Below are 15,279 nucleotides of genomic sequence, written 5' to 3' on the forward strand. Positions count from 1 at the left end.
CAGCGCCAGTCCCGCCTCCCCGGGCAAGGCGGGACTAAGAGGCGCGCGGTGCCCTTCCCGCAGCACGCGTGCGCTAAGGGCTAGCGGGGCAACTCTAGTGGCCGGGCCTGGGTTCCGCGAGGGACGCTGGCTGCTTGCCGCTGGTGGATGGTAATTGCCTACCTTGCGCGAGCTGGAAGACAGTGTCTTGTGCCTAATGGGCATTAGTTCTGATATACTGGTAGGCTCGACGGTTCCCTCTCCTCGATTTGTCTTAGTCGGAGCGTGAGCGCAGCAGGCCGCGGTGGGCGCCTCCTCCAGGGGCGGGAAGTGGGTGTAGCGGAGCTGGGCGCCTCAGTGCCTTGCTTTGAATTTTGTTGCAGTGCATTTCCCAAACCTTCTTGGGTACAGGTTTTATAAATTGTTTCCTAGCAGAAAATTTAATCCACCACAGCCGTAACTAGTCTTGCAAGCGAGTGTGACGTATTATAACGTAATTTGGTGACCTGCAAGGGGTACAGGTAAAGTCTTCATTTAATCCTTATTTTTGCCGATGTCTTTCGGCGTTTATCTCTATTGAGAACGGGCATCCTGAGGAAATGTGGATACCAAAAACTGATCTTATTTGAGGAGTGAGAGGAAACTTGATTAGTTTTTGGAATCGTCTTTGAAATCAAATTTCCTTTACCTTCGCAGTATGTAAAGCTTGTGATTTTCGTTGCTGAAATATTTCAGAAACATTTCAGAGTTGATTTTGGAGAACGTTGGTTATCTGTATGTAAATATTTTGTATTTCTGTTGGTTCTGTGAAAACAATTGGGTTAGATTTATTTTGTTCTTTAAATAATTTGTGTTCTCCTTAAAATCTGTGAATTCTCTGATCTCTACTTTTCTTTCTGTAGTCCTTAACTGACTTTCCTGGTCCTCAGCTCTTTATGAGTATTCAGTTTTCCTCTCAACACAAATGAACGACTGACTATCCTGACATTCTCAGACATTCTATTCTATTCTATGCTGTGACTTGGAAGCCTGACACCAACCCTTCTACTTTTAAAAAGAGGTCATTTGATACACATGGTAGAATGCTACATTCTAGGGACAAGTGATTATAAAAACTACATCCTTAAAGCACTCTGAACCTGGAGGAAGGGACAAACAAATAGAATAATTTGGGATGAGTTTGAGTTAAAAATAAAGAAAAGGTATTACAGAGGAAGAAATGTCTAATTTACTGGTGATTGAAGGGAGTAGGAGTTGGAACAGAAAAGAAAGGCTTTCTTGAGGATACTTAACCCAAATCTGTAAGGCTGATTATCCTCTTAGGAAGAAGGAACCCTGTGAGCTAAGGGAGTGAGTTTACTATGTTTAGAGAGACAAATTGTGTAGGAGGACTGGCCTTGGGAATGGTGGGATGAGATAAGAAAGGTAGATAAAGATCCAGTTATTAAGGAGTTTGGATTTAATCTAGTTAGTGGTTGGAAATCTTATAAAAATTTTAAGGTAGCAATGTGATGAAATTTAAATGAAAAATAAATAATGGAAGGTTGATATTTGAGTCACAGTATTAATTAGGTGACAGCTATAGTAGGTCAGAGGAGAAATGTTGAGCTGGTGAACAGTCAGTATGCAGAAGATTATTTTGAGAAATATTTAGAAAGTAGGATAGATAGGACTGGATGCCAGGTGGTAGAGGGTGAGAATTGCTATGATGTCTTTAATTTCTAAATTTTGTTTTGTGTGTCTGGATGGAAAGTCTACAGTGGAACTGTCCTTTGAAGTTAAACATGCCAGAGTGTCCATCTGCCTTGGACACTCTGGCATATAATAGTGGTGTGATCTTGAGCAATATATCAAGCCTTTAAGTCTCATTTGTAATGGAAGAATAATAATATATGAGGGTATATTGTGAGGATTAAATGAAATAATGTATATGAAGTTTTTATGTTAGCTCTTCTTATTATTACAAACAAAATATAGAAAGAAAGTTCATTAGAGAAAGATTATGAGATTGTTTGGGGGCATAATAAGTTTAGGTTGCCTCCAGATCATCTAAATGATGGTATTTAGAAAGTAGGTGAATCAGCCCTGGAGTCCAGAAAAAAAAAAAAAATTGTTAGATGTTTGGGTGGATCAGGGAATAACATGGAGCCAGTTTAAAATTAAGTATGAGGTGTAAGCTCACTAGTGGATCACTTGTATGTTATGCATAAGACCCTCGGTTTGATCCCCAGCACCACAAAAAAAGAAAAAGTAAATAAAATCAAGCATATCTAGGGAAGGTAATGGTGACTTGATGGGAAGGGGGACACCATTTTAATGTTTATATTGGTGCAGGAAAAATGCTGATAAAATTACTTTCTTAGGTCTTTGGGATTTTCAAACTAAGGTAGAAGATTTTTTAACCCAATTCTAAATGATTAGCCACTAAGTTACACAGTGTAGCTCTATACTCTTAGACTTGGGGCCATTTTAAAGCTTTGGAAGAGGAGAGAAAGTGCCTTTTGTTTTGGATAGCACTAATTTGTGTGAATGTTATGATAATGGAGCTGCCTAATTGTTCTGTGTTTGTCCACCAGATGACTAACTAAGCTTCCAACCCTGGAGAGCCACAAAAGATCATTGAGAAGTAGCTATTCATAGCTGCTTCTCTTAAAACTGTGTTCTCCAAAACTAAATCAAATGTATAGATTAATTAGATAGTAATTGTTAGTATTAAAAAATTCCAGCATTTCTTTACATAATGATTTCTTGTCATAATACTGTACATTTTAAGCCCTTACCATTTTATATATGCTGTCTAATTTGATCCTTACAATAAGTCATGAGGCGTTATCTCTCTTTTTACAAATGAATTATTTTTACAGAGGAATTTAAGTGATTTGCTTCTGTTGATGTGTAAGAAGATGAATCCCAAGACCTATTTGTTTTTTTGCTGTTTGTCTTCGGTCTGTTAGTTTTTCTGCTGTGCCAATTAGTATTGCCTTATGTTTGTAAAATATACTTATGAATTTTTGACTATTTAACACCCTCAAAACCCAATATGTTACCTTTTTTCCCAGACATACATCTCTTAAAATCTTGCTGTTATAATGCCTATACTCCATTTTTTGTTGAGTTACTGATACTTATTTTACATTCTTCCTTTATGTGGCTTATTTATCTTACATTGCCTGAGAAGGAATTTTAAATGGATTTTTTTTTCATTGCTATTTTGTTTGGAACTAGATTCCTTAGAATCAAATCATCATATGAGCATGTATCTAGTCATGCTAAATTAAGAAAATACTAGGGTTCCTTCATCTCCTTTTTTTTTTTTTTGATCTAAGAAAAACCTTAACTCTTTGGAGAAGTTGGATGTTGTCAAGCTAGTATTTATTTTCCCATATATTTTTTTTTTTTTTTTTCTGAAATTAGGCAGTAAGGCAGGAGCAAAGCTCCCTCCCTGCATGTTTTAAATATGGAATTTCCATTAAAGATTTTTGAGGTGTTTTGTTTGTATGAGCAAAGGGTTTTATAGCTAAAACATGGATCTGCATGTAGTATCAGCATATAATGGATCTTGGATTCCAACACAAGATTTGAGCTTTATCTCTTATCAGCTTTGTGCTGCCAAATGATTAGAATGATGTTTTAGGCAGAGTAATGTGGAGGGTAGTTATGGTAGCTATCTGACATATATGGGATCTGACTAGTTCAGATTAATGGTAATCCTAGACAGCCTAACTCCAAAAAAGCTCACTGGTTAAAAAGGCATTAAGTCTTTAACATATATGGGTGAGAAATCATGTTTAAATTAAACTGCTGTTAAACTATGTGATTGACTGTAATTCTCACATTGCAAAGTGACAGGACCACTTACTCATTTCTAGCCAGGCAGATCATACATTATACTCATTATAGCACAATTGCTGTTCTCTTTCTTCATTTATTACCATAGTGTGATTTACCAAATATTTACATTTAAGAAATCTTTTCAGAACACATTTGTCTCCATGATTCCAGTGTGCCTTCAGTGATTTGTAATGAGTATGAACCAGGGCATATTTGATATATAGACACTTAAGGAAATAAAAATTTCTAACTTATAAGAAATCACTAGGCCCAGTCACTTAATCACTCAGGCTTTTCTTTTTAACCTCTGTCAACCTAAAACACAAAACAAAAGAAAACAAACAAACAAAAAAAACAACAGCAACAACAACAATAAGACCCAGTGATTCTCTAATATTTATTTGGGAATATCATTGCCAAATTTATATTTATATGGGAATAGTGGTAATAGCAGAGAAAAAGAGAAATGTAGATAGCAATTACAGCAACACAAAATGCTGGGAAAAATAAGAAAAACAATTTGCTCATAATGTGGATTTTTTTTTTTTAATCCATGTGTTGCAAAAATTACATGAAGATTTTAAACAGCTCTTGGAGCAGGTATTTGTGAGTTAGAATAGAAAGTAGCAGTGAGGGAAAGAGCATAGGTACCTTTTTATTCCCCATGCCAGTAAGAAATTATGAACTTATAATAAAAGTATAATAAGCCTGTCTTGTCTTTTATTTAGGATAAGGGGTCAATTTTGCCCTATTCTATATGTCTACATCTATGACTATCTATGTTTCAATGTATATTTGTCTGTATCTGATCATGTACATAGGTATCCATAGGGGTAAAGATATAGAAAGCAGATGTAGGATTATTTTAATCAAAGATTAAATAGCATTTCTTATTTCCTTTCAGAATAGTCAAGCAGCCTGAAAAGCAATAGGAAAAAAAAGGCAAAGGGATTTCAGTTAATACTGCATTTTCATGATCCATTAATATTTATTTCTGTAAGAAACAATGTAAAACAAATATCTTGTCTTCTGATATTTAGGACTCATTTGGGGATGATTATGAACAACAGCTTTAACTTCACAGTTGGAAATGTTGCAAACTATGATCTCCTGCTTTCAGGGCACTTAGATGCAATTAATACCAAGACCAACAAATGAAATAAAGTAATAGAAGAGAATACCTTAGAAAAGCTAAATATGTTATGCTAAAAGTGCTACAGAAGTGACAATTTAAGGAGAACTATAAAATCCATCTTTTTCCTCACCACTGAGAGTACAATCCCATTTTCTATTAGTATTGAAAATGGCTCAAGTCCCTCCACATAAAAAATAAAATGATTTCTGCTTAGGTTTTTGAAACTGCTTTGGTCATTTTGGGGGGGTGGGTGGGTACTAGGGATTGAACTCGGGGGCACTTAAGCACTGAGCCATATCCCCAGTCCTATTTTATATTTTAGAGACAGTGTCGCACTGAGTTGCTTAGCGCATCGCTATTGCTAAGCTGGCTTTGAATTTTCGATCCTCCTACCTCAGCCTCCTGAGACACTGGGATTACAGGTATGTGCCACTGCACCCAGTTTGGTCATTTATTTATAAGAGGTAATAAGATTACCTATCAATAGAGGAAGTTTTGAATGACTTGCCTGTATTTAAGTCTCAGCTATGCCTCTTAATTAAATGACCTTGTACAAGTTTTCTTCTCTATGCTTCAGTAGTAGTATAAAATGCAGATGATTGAATAACACCTATTTCAGAGTGTATTGGTATAAGCTGGGCATGGTGATGCACACCTATAATCCTAGAGGTTTGAGAGGCTAAGGCAGGAGGATCAAGAATTCAAAGCCAGCTTCAACAATTTAGTGAGATCCTAAGCAATTTAGCAAGACCCGGTCTCAAAATATAAAAAGTACTGGGGATGATATGGCTCAGTGGTTATGTGCCTCTGGGTTCAATCTCTGGTACCCTCCCAATAAAGAAAATGTATTGGTATGAAATAAATCATTTAATACTGCATATGCTTTAAATAGAGCCTGGCATACAGTAAAGCTAAATAACTGTGAGCTGTTATTACTATTATTGTTATATCATTGTTATTTTTATTACTTCTATTAGTATTGTTTAACAATTCTTATTTTTATAACTTGCATTTTTATCTTCTAGCTATTCTGCTAAGCATTAGAATGAAACAGTTGCCTGCAGCAACAGTTCGTCTCCTTTCAAGTTCTCAGATAATCACTTCAGTAGTCAGTGTTGTAAAAGAACTCATTGAAAACTCCTTGGATGCTGGTGCTACAAGCATAGATGTGAAACTGGTGAGTTTTCTTGAAAGATACTAAGAAAGGAGCTTTGTAGATCTTTTCTTCTTTCTTTGTGCCAGCAAATTACACATAGGATATTTGTCCTAAGAGCAAGTTCCTAAAATTAAATTTTTATTCAAGTCAATAATATAGTAACACTGAAGGAAATTATAATAAAACATGTATTTCAGGACTCAGTCACCTAAAACATCATTTTAATGTTAGTATTTTCTAATATTTCTCTTTGGTTATTCTTGTTTACTTCTTTCATATATTCCTCTTTGCATTTTATTTTCCCACCTAATTTTGTTTCAAAACCATTCCCATTATTACTTTAATTTTGGCATTTTAAGTGCTGCATATTAAAATCATTAAATTAATATGCCTTAGAACATTCGTTATGATTTTTTGCATTGTTTACATGCTCATTTCCCCTACTCTAAATTGCAAGTTCATAGTAGTAAGCTATATTTTATTCATTTTTGTGTCCTTTATAACTAGCCAGTTCCTAGCACTTTTTAGGAAAGTAAATAAATTTCTTTGAATGTTTGAATACTTTTTTAAAAATCTCTTAATTATCGGATATTTGTGTTATTTCTAGTATTTTGGCATTATAAATAATGTTGATTATAATATCAACATTATAGGAAAGGGATTTTATCTTTTTATATGACTTTATATATGACAGATTTTGCTTAACAATCAATCTTAGGGAGGTAAATAAATATCTTGTTCTTTTTTTTTTGTCTCTAAAACATGTATCCTGTTTTTAATTGTCTCTGGAAGAAAAATAATTGTTCATTATAGTTATGTAATTGTGGTGTTCATTTTGACATATTCACAAATTCATTGTAGAAAAGGATTTATTGTTTGAAAGAGATCTAATCTTATCAGATAAGATTCTATGATATATCTATAAAACCTGAATATAAATACTGTTTATTGGTAAATAAATACTGTTTATTGGTAAATAAATAGTAATAGATTGGTAAACTATTACTACACCCATTTTACAGATAGTAAATGTTCTGTTTTTTAGTTTTTTAGTTATAGATGGACACAATACCTTTATTTTTGAATGTGGTGCTGAGGATCAAACCCAGTGCTGGGCAAGTGCTCTACCACTGAGCCACAATCCCAGCCCAGAGAGTAAATGTTCTGAAAAATAGTAATGGAGCTAAAATTGGAATTCAGTCTTTCTGATTCATTCAATATCTTTCCTCTATACTAGTGGTTCTCACAGTGTTTGGGTGAATCAGATTAAATTAGAAGATTTGTTAGATAACGGGCTCTACTTCTGAGACTTGTGATTCTTGGAGGGGCTTGAGAATTTGCATTTCTAACAAATTTCTAGTTGAAGCTAATGCTACTATATAAGCTTTCTAACAAGTTTCTAGTTGCTACTGATGCTGCTATAGAATTGCTCTTCTACATCAAACCTGTATTGGGTTTTTAAATAATACCCTAACTTTATAAACATGAAAAAATGTATATCAAGTTAAACCCAAAAAAGACAATTTATTTTTCTTAAGCATTTCATATAATCAGCTTAGTCTGATTAGAGTACAATTGATAATAACCAAATAGGATTATATCTTTATATATGACAGATTTTGCTTAAGAATCAATTTTAGGCAGGTAAACAAATATCGTGTTCTTTTTTTTTTTGTCTCTAAAACATGTATTTTATTCTTAATTGTCTCTGGAAGAAAAATAATTGTTCATTATAGTTAGTAATTGTGGTATTCATTTTGACATTTACAAATTCATATAACATAATTTGCTACATTTCAATCACCAGTACTTTCCCTTTCCTTCCCTTACCCTTTTCCCTGATCTCTTTCCTTTACTGGTCTTTCTTCTATTAACTTTTTTTTCAATTGATACATTATAGTTGTGCATAAAAATGGAATTCATTGTGTATATTAATATGTATATACCATAATTTAGTAGAATTCCACAGTTCCTTCCCTTTCCCATCCTTCTTCTCTCTGCCTTGATCCCTTTCTTCTAATCTACTCTTCTCTTTTCTATTTTTATGAGATCCTCTTTTTAAAAAAATATCTTATTTCTCTCTAGGTGTTTTCATTTCTAGTCTTGTAAGGATTCTTTATACTGCTTTCCAGAGTGTTTGTACTAATTTGCAGTCCCACCAACAATGCATGAGTATACCTTTTCCTCCACATTCTAGTCCACATTTGTAGTAATTTGTATTTTTAATGATTGCCATTCTAACTGGAATAAAATCTAACTAAGATAAAATCTCAGCATAGTTTTGATTTGCATTTCCCTCATTGCTAAAGATGTTGAATATTTTATCATATATTTGTTGGCTATTTATATTTCTTCTTTTCATACATGTCTCTTTAGTTCATTTGCCTATTTATCACCTGAGTTTTTTGTTTTTTATAAATATAGATTATTAAACATAATTTATTAGAAATACCCGTGATAGTGAAACAAGTCAAAGAACCGTTAAAGATCAGACTGTCCTTTTATTTTATAGTCAATTTCAGTCTAGAGAAAACAAGGGATTTATTCATGTACCATAATTAGTAGAACTGAAGACTTTAAATTCTTCTTTCCATAGTGTGAATGAATGAGCTGGGTGCCACCACTCAGACCTGTTCCAGACCAACCTGGGCAACTTGGTAGACTGTGCAGCAATTTGGCAAGACTGTCTCAAAACTTAAAAAAAAGGATTGGGGATGTAGCTCAGTGGTAAAGAGCCCTTGAGTTCTGGCCTCAGTACCAAAAAACAAAAAGACCAAATTATTTGATTTGTGTTTGTTTCTAAATATGATCACAGTTTAATGTTTTTATATATTAAAAGTGTTTTTAACTTTGTAGGAGAACTATGGATTTGATAAAATTGAGGTTCGAGACAATGGTGAGGGTATCAAGGCTATTGATGCACCTGTAATGGCAGTGAAGTACTACACCTCAAAAATAAACAGTCATGAAGATCTGGAAAATTTGACAACCTATGGTTTTCGTGGGGAAGCCTTGGGGTCAATTTGTTGTGTTGCTGAGGTAAGGTCATTTATATTATAGACAATTTTAGTATTACATAATAACAGAATATTAGAATTAAGAGACATCTAATCCAGTACTTGGAAAAGATGTAAAACTTCTTACATTTTATATTAAGGTATATTTAACATAAAGTATTACCATTTTAAGCATTTTTAAGTGTGCAGCTAAGTAGCATCAAATACATTCACATTGTTATATACCCATCAACACTACCATCTGCAGAATTTTTCATCATCCTAAACTGATTCTCAGTACCCATTAAAGAATGATTCCCTTTTCCTTTTTCCCATCCTCTAATAACCACTATCTTGCTTTCTGTCTATGAATTAAATGTTCAGATACCTTATATATATGGAATCATACTGTATTTGTCCTTTTTTTGTCTCACCTAATATAATATAATAATGTCTGCAAGGATAATGTCTTCAAGGTTTGTGAACATTGTGACATGTATCAAAATTTTGTGTGTATATCACATTTATATCCATTCATCTGTAGGTGGATACTTAGGTTACTTTCACCTTTTGACTTTTATGGATAATGTTGCTCTTAACATGGGTGTACAAACATTTGTTCAAGTTTCTGCCTTCACATCTTTTGGGTATACACATAGAAGTGGGTTTGCAGTGTCATGGTAATTCTATCCATATTCTTTGAGGAACAGCATTGTGTATTTTGCAATGTTAATACTTACTAGAGGAAAATGTTTAGTAGCCCTTTGGCTTGGAAAAGATGTATTTTAAAAATTAAAGATACTTATCTATAGGATTTTTTAGTCATTATCATAGTAAAGCATATTGTGAATCTTTTTTTTAATATTTATTTTTTAGTTGTAGTTGGACACAATATCTTTATTTTATTTATTTGTTTTTATGTGGTGTTGAGGTTTGAACCCAAGGCTTTGCATGTGCTAAGTGAGTGCTCTACCGCTGACACAACCCCAGCCCACAATGTGAATCTTTAAAAGTAGTAGTTTATGGTACTTTTCCCTACATCTCCTTCATCATGAAACTCTTATTAAGAAGAATATGGGCTGGGGATGTGGCTCAGGTGGTAGCGCGCTCGCCTGGCATGCGTGCGGCCCGGGTTCGATCCTCGGCACCACATACAAACAAAGAAGTTGTGTCCGCCAATAACTGAAAAATAAATATTGAAATTCTCTCTCTCTCTCTCTCTCCCTCTCTCTTTAAAAAAAAAAAAAAGAGAAAAAAAATATTGGGCTGGGGATGTGGCTCAAGCGGTAGCACGCTCGCCTGGCATGCGCATGGCCCGGGTTCGATCCTCAGCACCACATACAAACAAAGATGTTGTGTCCACCGAAAACTAAAAAATAAATATTAAAATTCTCTCTCTCTCTCTCTCTCTCTCTCTCTCTCTCTTTAAAAAAAAAAAAAAGAAGTATATTACTGGGCTGGGGTTGTGGCTCAGTGGTACAGTGTTCACCTAGCATGCGTGAGGCACTGGGTTCAATCGTCAGCACTACATAAAAATAAAATAAAGGTATTGTGTCCACCTATAGCTAAAAAATAAATACTAAAAAAAAAGAAGCAGCATATTACTGTTATTTGTTTTTTCAGTACTGGGCATTGAACCCAGGGCCTTATACATGCCAGGCAAGTATTCTACCAGTAGAGCTACATTCCTAGTTCATATTACTGTGTTTTTGTTTGTTTGTTGCTCTATGGAACCCACACTGGAAGTTCCACTTTGGTCACTACAGATAATGAGGTTGAATCTAGAGGTGTGAATTAACTTATTCTAAACTATAGATAGCTAGGGGCAGATTGGATACTAGAACTTTACTCTTCTGACTGCTGGTTAGGTTTTTGTAATGTTTACAAACCCCTTAGTTCAGTGCCTGACACATTCAGTTGTATCATACCAATTGTATTACACTTCCTCTGTCCCAGATTTTATAACTAGTTTGTTGCAAAACTTTTCTATAACCTTGATCTCTGCATTTCTATGTGTCTTATTTGTGTTTGGTTACCTGACTTTACTAGTTTCTTTATGCTATACTGTTACTCTGTGGCTGGTGGTCTCTGTTTTATTGTGTGACAGTATCTTTACGCCAGTAAAGGTGACAGGGCGATTATGAGGGTCTGTTTGTGTAATTTTTGAGGTTTGCCTAGTTGTGTTTAAGATGAAATATCTTATTTAGATGAGAATGGCCATGTGTAGTAAAATGATAGCGTTTGATAACTATTGTTTAGGAAAAGTGGTATGGACATGACATATTGTTGCTGTCTTTTGTTCTGGTTTTTGGGCATGTGTTTAGTAGCCTGATCTTCTCAGCAGTGATGTGTTCTCCAGATTCATGTGGTCCTTTCTTTGGCCTTCTGCCTTTGAAGTGCTGGCATAGTTTAGGTTTTCTCCATTTTTTGTGAATAGGGTCCTAGCTAGGTATACACTTTCTCTTTGACTTTGGGGCTCTATAAGGTATTGTCTTAAGTAGACCAGAAAAATGTCAGAGATGGTACAGTTTAAGTGGGAGATTTGGCTGTTGTAGCATAGTAGACAAAGTTCTGTCCCTTGTTGGCAGCCAGATGTTCAGTTTTCCATAAAATAAGAAATCCTTAAGTGTGCTCATAAAACCTCTACCCAAAATCTAGCACACCATGTGCTTCTTTATCTTACTTAACACTTGCTTTATTTAGAATTCACTGAACCTTCAAATAGATTTTGGAGAAAAAAAAAAGAGGAGGGTACATCTGCATATTGCCCATCTTTCTCATCAGAGAACTTATATGGGAACCTGTAGCCCTGGGTCTTGTACATAAAGTTAGTTTTTAAAATGGAGGTTCTTTGAACCTCCCAGTACTGGTACTGTTGTTTGAGTTTCTTGTGACTATTTTAGAACATAAATATTGATATACATGTAGTTTAGCTGTTGTAAAAACTGGCAGATATCTTTTAAGTGTTATTTTGGTAGAGTATTGTTAGAAAAGATAATTTGGCACATCTATGTTTTATTCTAAAAGATACATTTACGCTTTCAGAGACAAAATCAGACATAACCAATTTTGCCTGCTAGATGGCAGCACTACACTTAGTCTTTATAAATATGTTTTACATGAGCTGTGTAATTTATCCAGATTTTCACTGTAGTTCTGATTTTACACAGCAGATTTGCAAGTTTTGCCCATGAGTCATTTTATCTTGTTTTTGTATGTGATTACTTAAGCCAACTTGACATCTGTGTTTATCAATTTTGTCTTATTTTTGAGGTATTAAAGTGTTATTGAATAATAACTTTTAGAGTAATTTTGCTCATTAGAATCATAAAAGAATTGTCAAAGTATCACAATAATAGAAAACTAAAGTTTTTAAAGAAAATTTGCAGTTTCCACATTGCAGTGCAAAACATTTGTTTATATTTAAAAATATTAATAGGATTTCACAGAATTCTCTTTCTTTGAAATCTTTGAGGAAACTACACAGGTGTGTGTGTGTGTGTGTGTGTGTGCGCGCCACACACAGTAAATTTTTGCATATATACTCAAGATTAAGATAAAGGTTGTTATCAGCACCCTAGAAAGTTCTCTCAGGTCCCCTCCCTGTCAGTATCTCAGAAGAATCCACTATTCTGACCTCTGTAAACACAAATTAGTTCTGCCTGTTTTTGAACTTGATATAAATGGAATCTTGAGGCATGTATTATTTTGTCACAGTTTTTTGATGATGATTTAGGTTTGATTGTACCTGAAAGATAAAGGAAAGATATAATTGGAAGCGACCCTGGTAGGACTAATAGACCATAGTGCACTGCCCAGATCCCCAACTTTAGTACTGGGTACTATAAAGAATACTGAGTGAGTGTTCACAACTGAATTTCCCTTTGGAGTTTGCCCTTGCTTCACTGAAGAGAGTTACCTTATCCAGGTCATGCAGAGCAACCTACATCCAGTAACTATTTTGGTTCCAGTTCAGGATAGCTCTGCCCTGTTCCCGCAAGTGATCACTCAGAGTACTCCTCAGTAAACATCTGTTCACTAATCTGTGTCCCCAAATCTTCATGGGTAAGCCTACCTACAGTTTAGGTGTTCTCTGGCTCAGTGTCTTTATATTACTGATGAGGAAACTGGGGTGTGGTGAGGCCAAATGCCAAATCTTTGTACCACAACTTCAAAATATCCTCTAATAATCATTTAACTAACATTTGATTGTCTCCTATATGTGCAGGGTGCTGTGCTAGGTAGTTTATTTCAGAGAAGCTGTGTGCAGTGAAATAAACGTAACATGAAAATTGTGACCTATTCAGAGACCCATAGTATCTACATGGCTAAGCTAAGAATACAGTTTCAATTTCATGCCTCTCAGAACTGAGATCTTGCCTTCTTACCAGCATGGTTAGAAAGGGACTTATAAGTTTAAAACTTAAAAGTTTTAACCTTTTGAGGGAAAATGTTCACTTTCTAAACTTGCTATTCTTCGTCATTCAGAAAGAAATAAGGTTTCATGTATAAAAATTGCTTATTTCTATTTGTTTAGTACAGTACTGGGTCTGCTACTGATCTTCATCTCTAGTCTTTTTTATTTTTTTTATTTTGAGACAGGGTCTTCCTAAGTTGCCCAGGTTTTCCCAGAACTTTCAATATTTTAAAGGCTCTGGTTTATTTTGAAATTTTCTAGATAGAATTACAGTTACATAATAAAAATTAGTGATTTGGTTATTTTGTCTACTAAATTATTTGATGTAGATAATTAGGTAATTTTAAAGTCTTATGTTTGTAAACCATCCAAGGTTCAATAGATTGATAATATATAACTGGTATATAGTTTTGTCATATTGTTAAATGACTCTCAACTTGAATTTCAGTTGTTAAATTTACTTTTTTAGATGATTTTACATGTTAATATTTTAAATTATAAAAAGGGAAATGAAGTTAGTCTCCCAGCAAAACTAGAAATATGAAGTGCACCTAATTCTGTTGTGTTTTCTTTTTTGCTATGGTGGATGTCAAACCCAGGGACTTGTGCATGTTAGCAAGTGCTCTGCCATGGAACTATACCTCCAGCCTGCTAATTCTGTATCCTTTATTTATATACATGACAAAAATAAGCAGTTTTCCCAATTCATCAATTTTAAAATAACTTCCAGTTTCAGACTTTAACAGACCAAAGGAGTAAAGCACTTCTTTTTACATTTGCAGAGTGAACTATTAATATTTAAAAATTAAATTGCTTCTTCTGTAACCTATGATGAATGTTTCAGTTACTGACACAAATTGGCTAATTTTTTTTTAAATCGTATCAATAAGCATAACTTCTTGAAATTTGTGGTTGATAGAAAAATAATTTTGAGATATTTGTCATTCTTCACTGTTAGCATAACGATTGGAATGAACTGGAAGTCGTGAAACTTCTGTTCATAGAAATTTTTGTAAGGACTTTTTTGTATATGTTCTTCCTTTTACATAATAAAACATACTCCTTTTAGGTTAATATTATAAATACATTATATAAATTATGCTTTTCTATCCACGTTTAAGAAACTTGTTTAATTTTTTGAACTAGATTTTGAATGAAAACTAACTTATACCTTTGTTTTAGGAAGAAATAGAATAGTTTTGCATTGTTTTCTGAAAATCAGATCAAGCTGAACCTAGGAATCAGAGTTCTAATTCTAAATCCCAAGTGTTTGAATAAGAGATTTGGCCAAATGCATAAAATGGACTAACTTTTCATACAGTCATTTTTTTCCTCCATCGATAAAGTAAGGATAATGAATTGAGGATAAAAAAAATACTACATATTAAACTATCTTGACTGTTGTCACGTATCATGCAAATGAAAGTTATTTTTACTTTGGACTTCAATGTGAAGAGCAGTATACAGCTTTATCATCCAGGTGATGATTTGCTTATTCTCTTCATCTGTCTGTAGTATTTCACCTTATCATCCAAAGTTTACATAGACTTCTCCATATTTTTGGGAAATTCTTTCTGAAAATTCATAGCCATTCATAGATAAATTCTAATTTTCACCAAAGTTCTTCATTTTTTTGCATGAAGTTTGTTTTTTTAAAATTCAGAATAGCACAGGATCTGTAAGTTTGATTTTGTTATACATCAAGGTAAGCCTCCGTGGCTTATTGGGGCAGACTGAGACATTAAGTCATACTGTTTGGAAGATA

At 34.0% G+C, this 15,279-nt stretch overlaps 1 protein-coding gene across 16 annotated transcripts in view; it reads left to right on the forward strand.

Moving 5' to 3' along the window:
• Positions 1–30: 30 nt before the first annotated feature.
• The window catches only part of Pms1 (PMS1 homolog 1, mismatch repair system component), a 115,270-nt gene continuing 100,021 nt past the window's right edge, over positions 31–15,279 (forward strand). For 7 of the 16 annotated variants that reach the window (XM_015481148.2, XM_048808166.1, XM_048808168.1 and 4 more), the window contains exons 1-3: positions 31–150; positions 5,971–6,122; positions 8,958–9,140. In XM_015481148.2, the coding sequence (XP_015336634.1) occupies positions 5,991–6,122; positions 8,958–9,140 (315 nt within the window). In that variant the 5' untranslated portion in view covers positions 31–150; positions 5,971–5,990. Of the gene's footprint in view, positions 221–357; positions 501–5,968; positions 6,123–8,957; positions 9,141–15,279 lie in introns of those variants that run through there. The other 9 variants (XM_048808163.1, XM_048808162.1, XM_048808164.1 and 6 more) reach the window with 6 other exon arrangements.

This window comes from Marmota marmota, unplaced genomic scaffold (genome assembly GCF_001458135.2).
Source record: "Marmota marmota marmota unplaced genomic scaffold, marMar, whole genome shotgun sequence".
Lineage (NCBI taxonomy): Eukaryota > Metazoa > Chordata > Mammalia > Rodentia > Sciuridae > Marmota > Marmota marmota.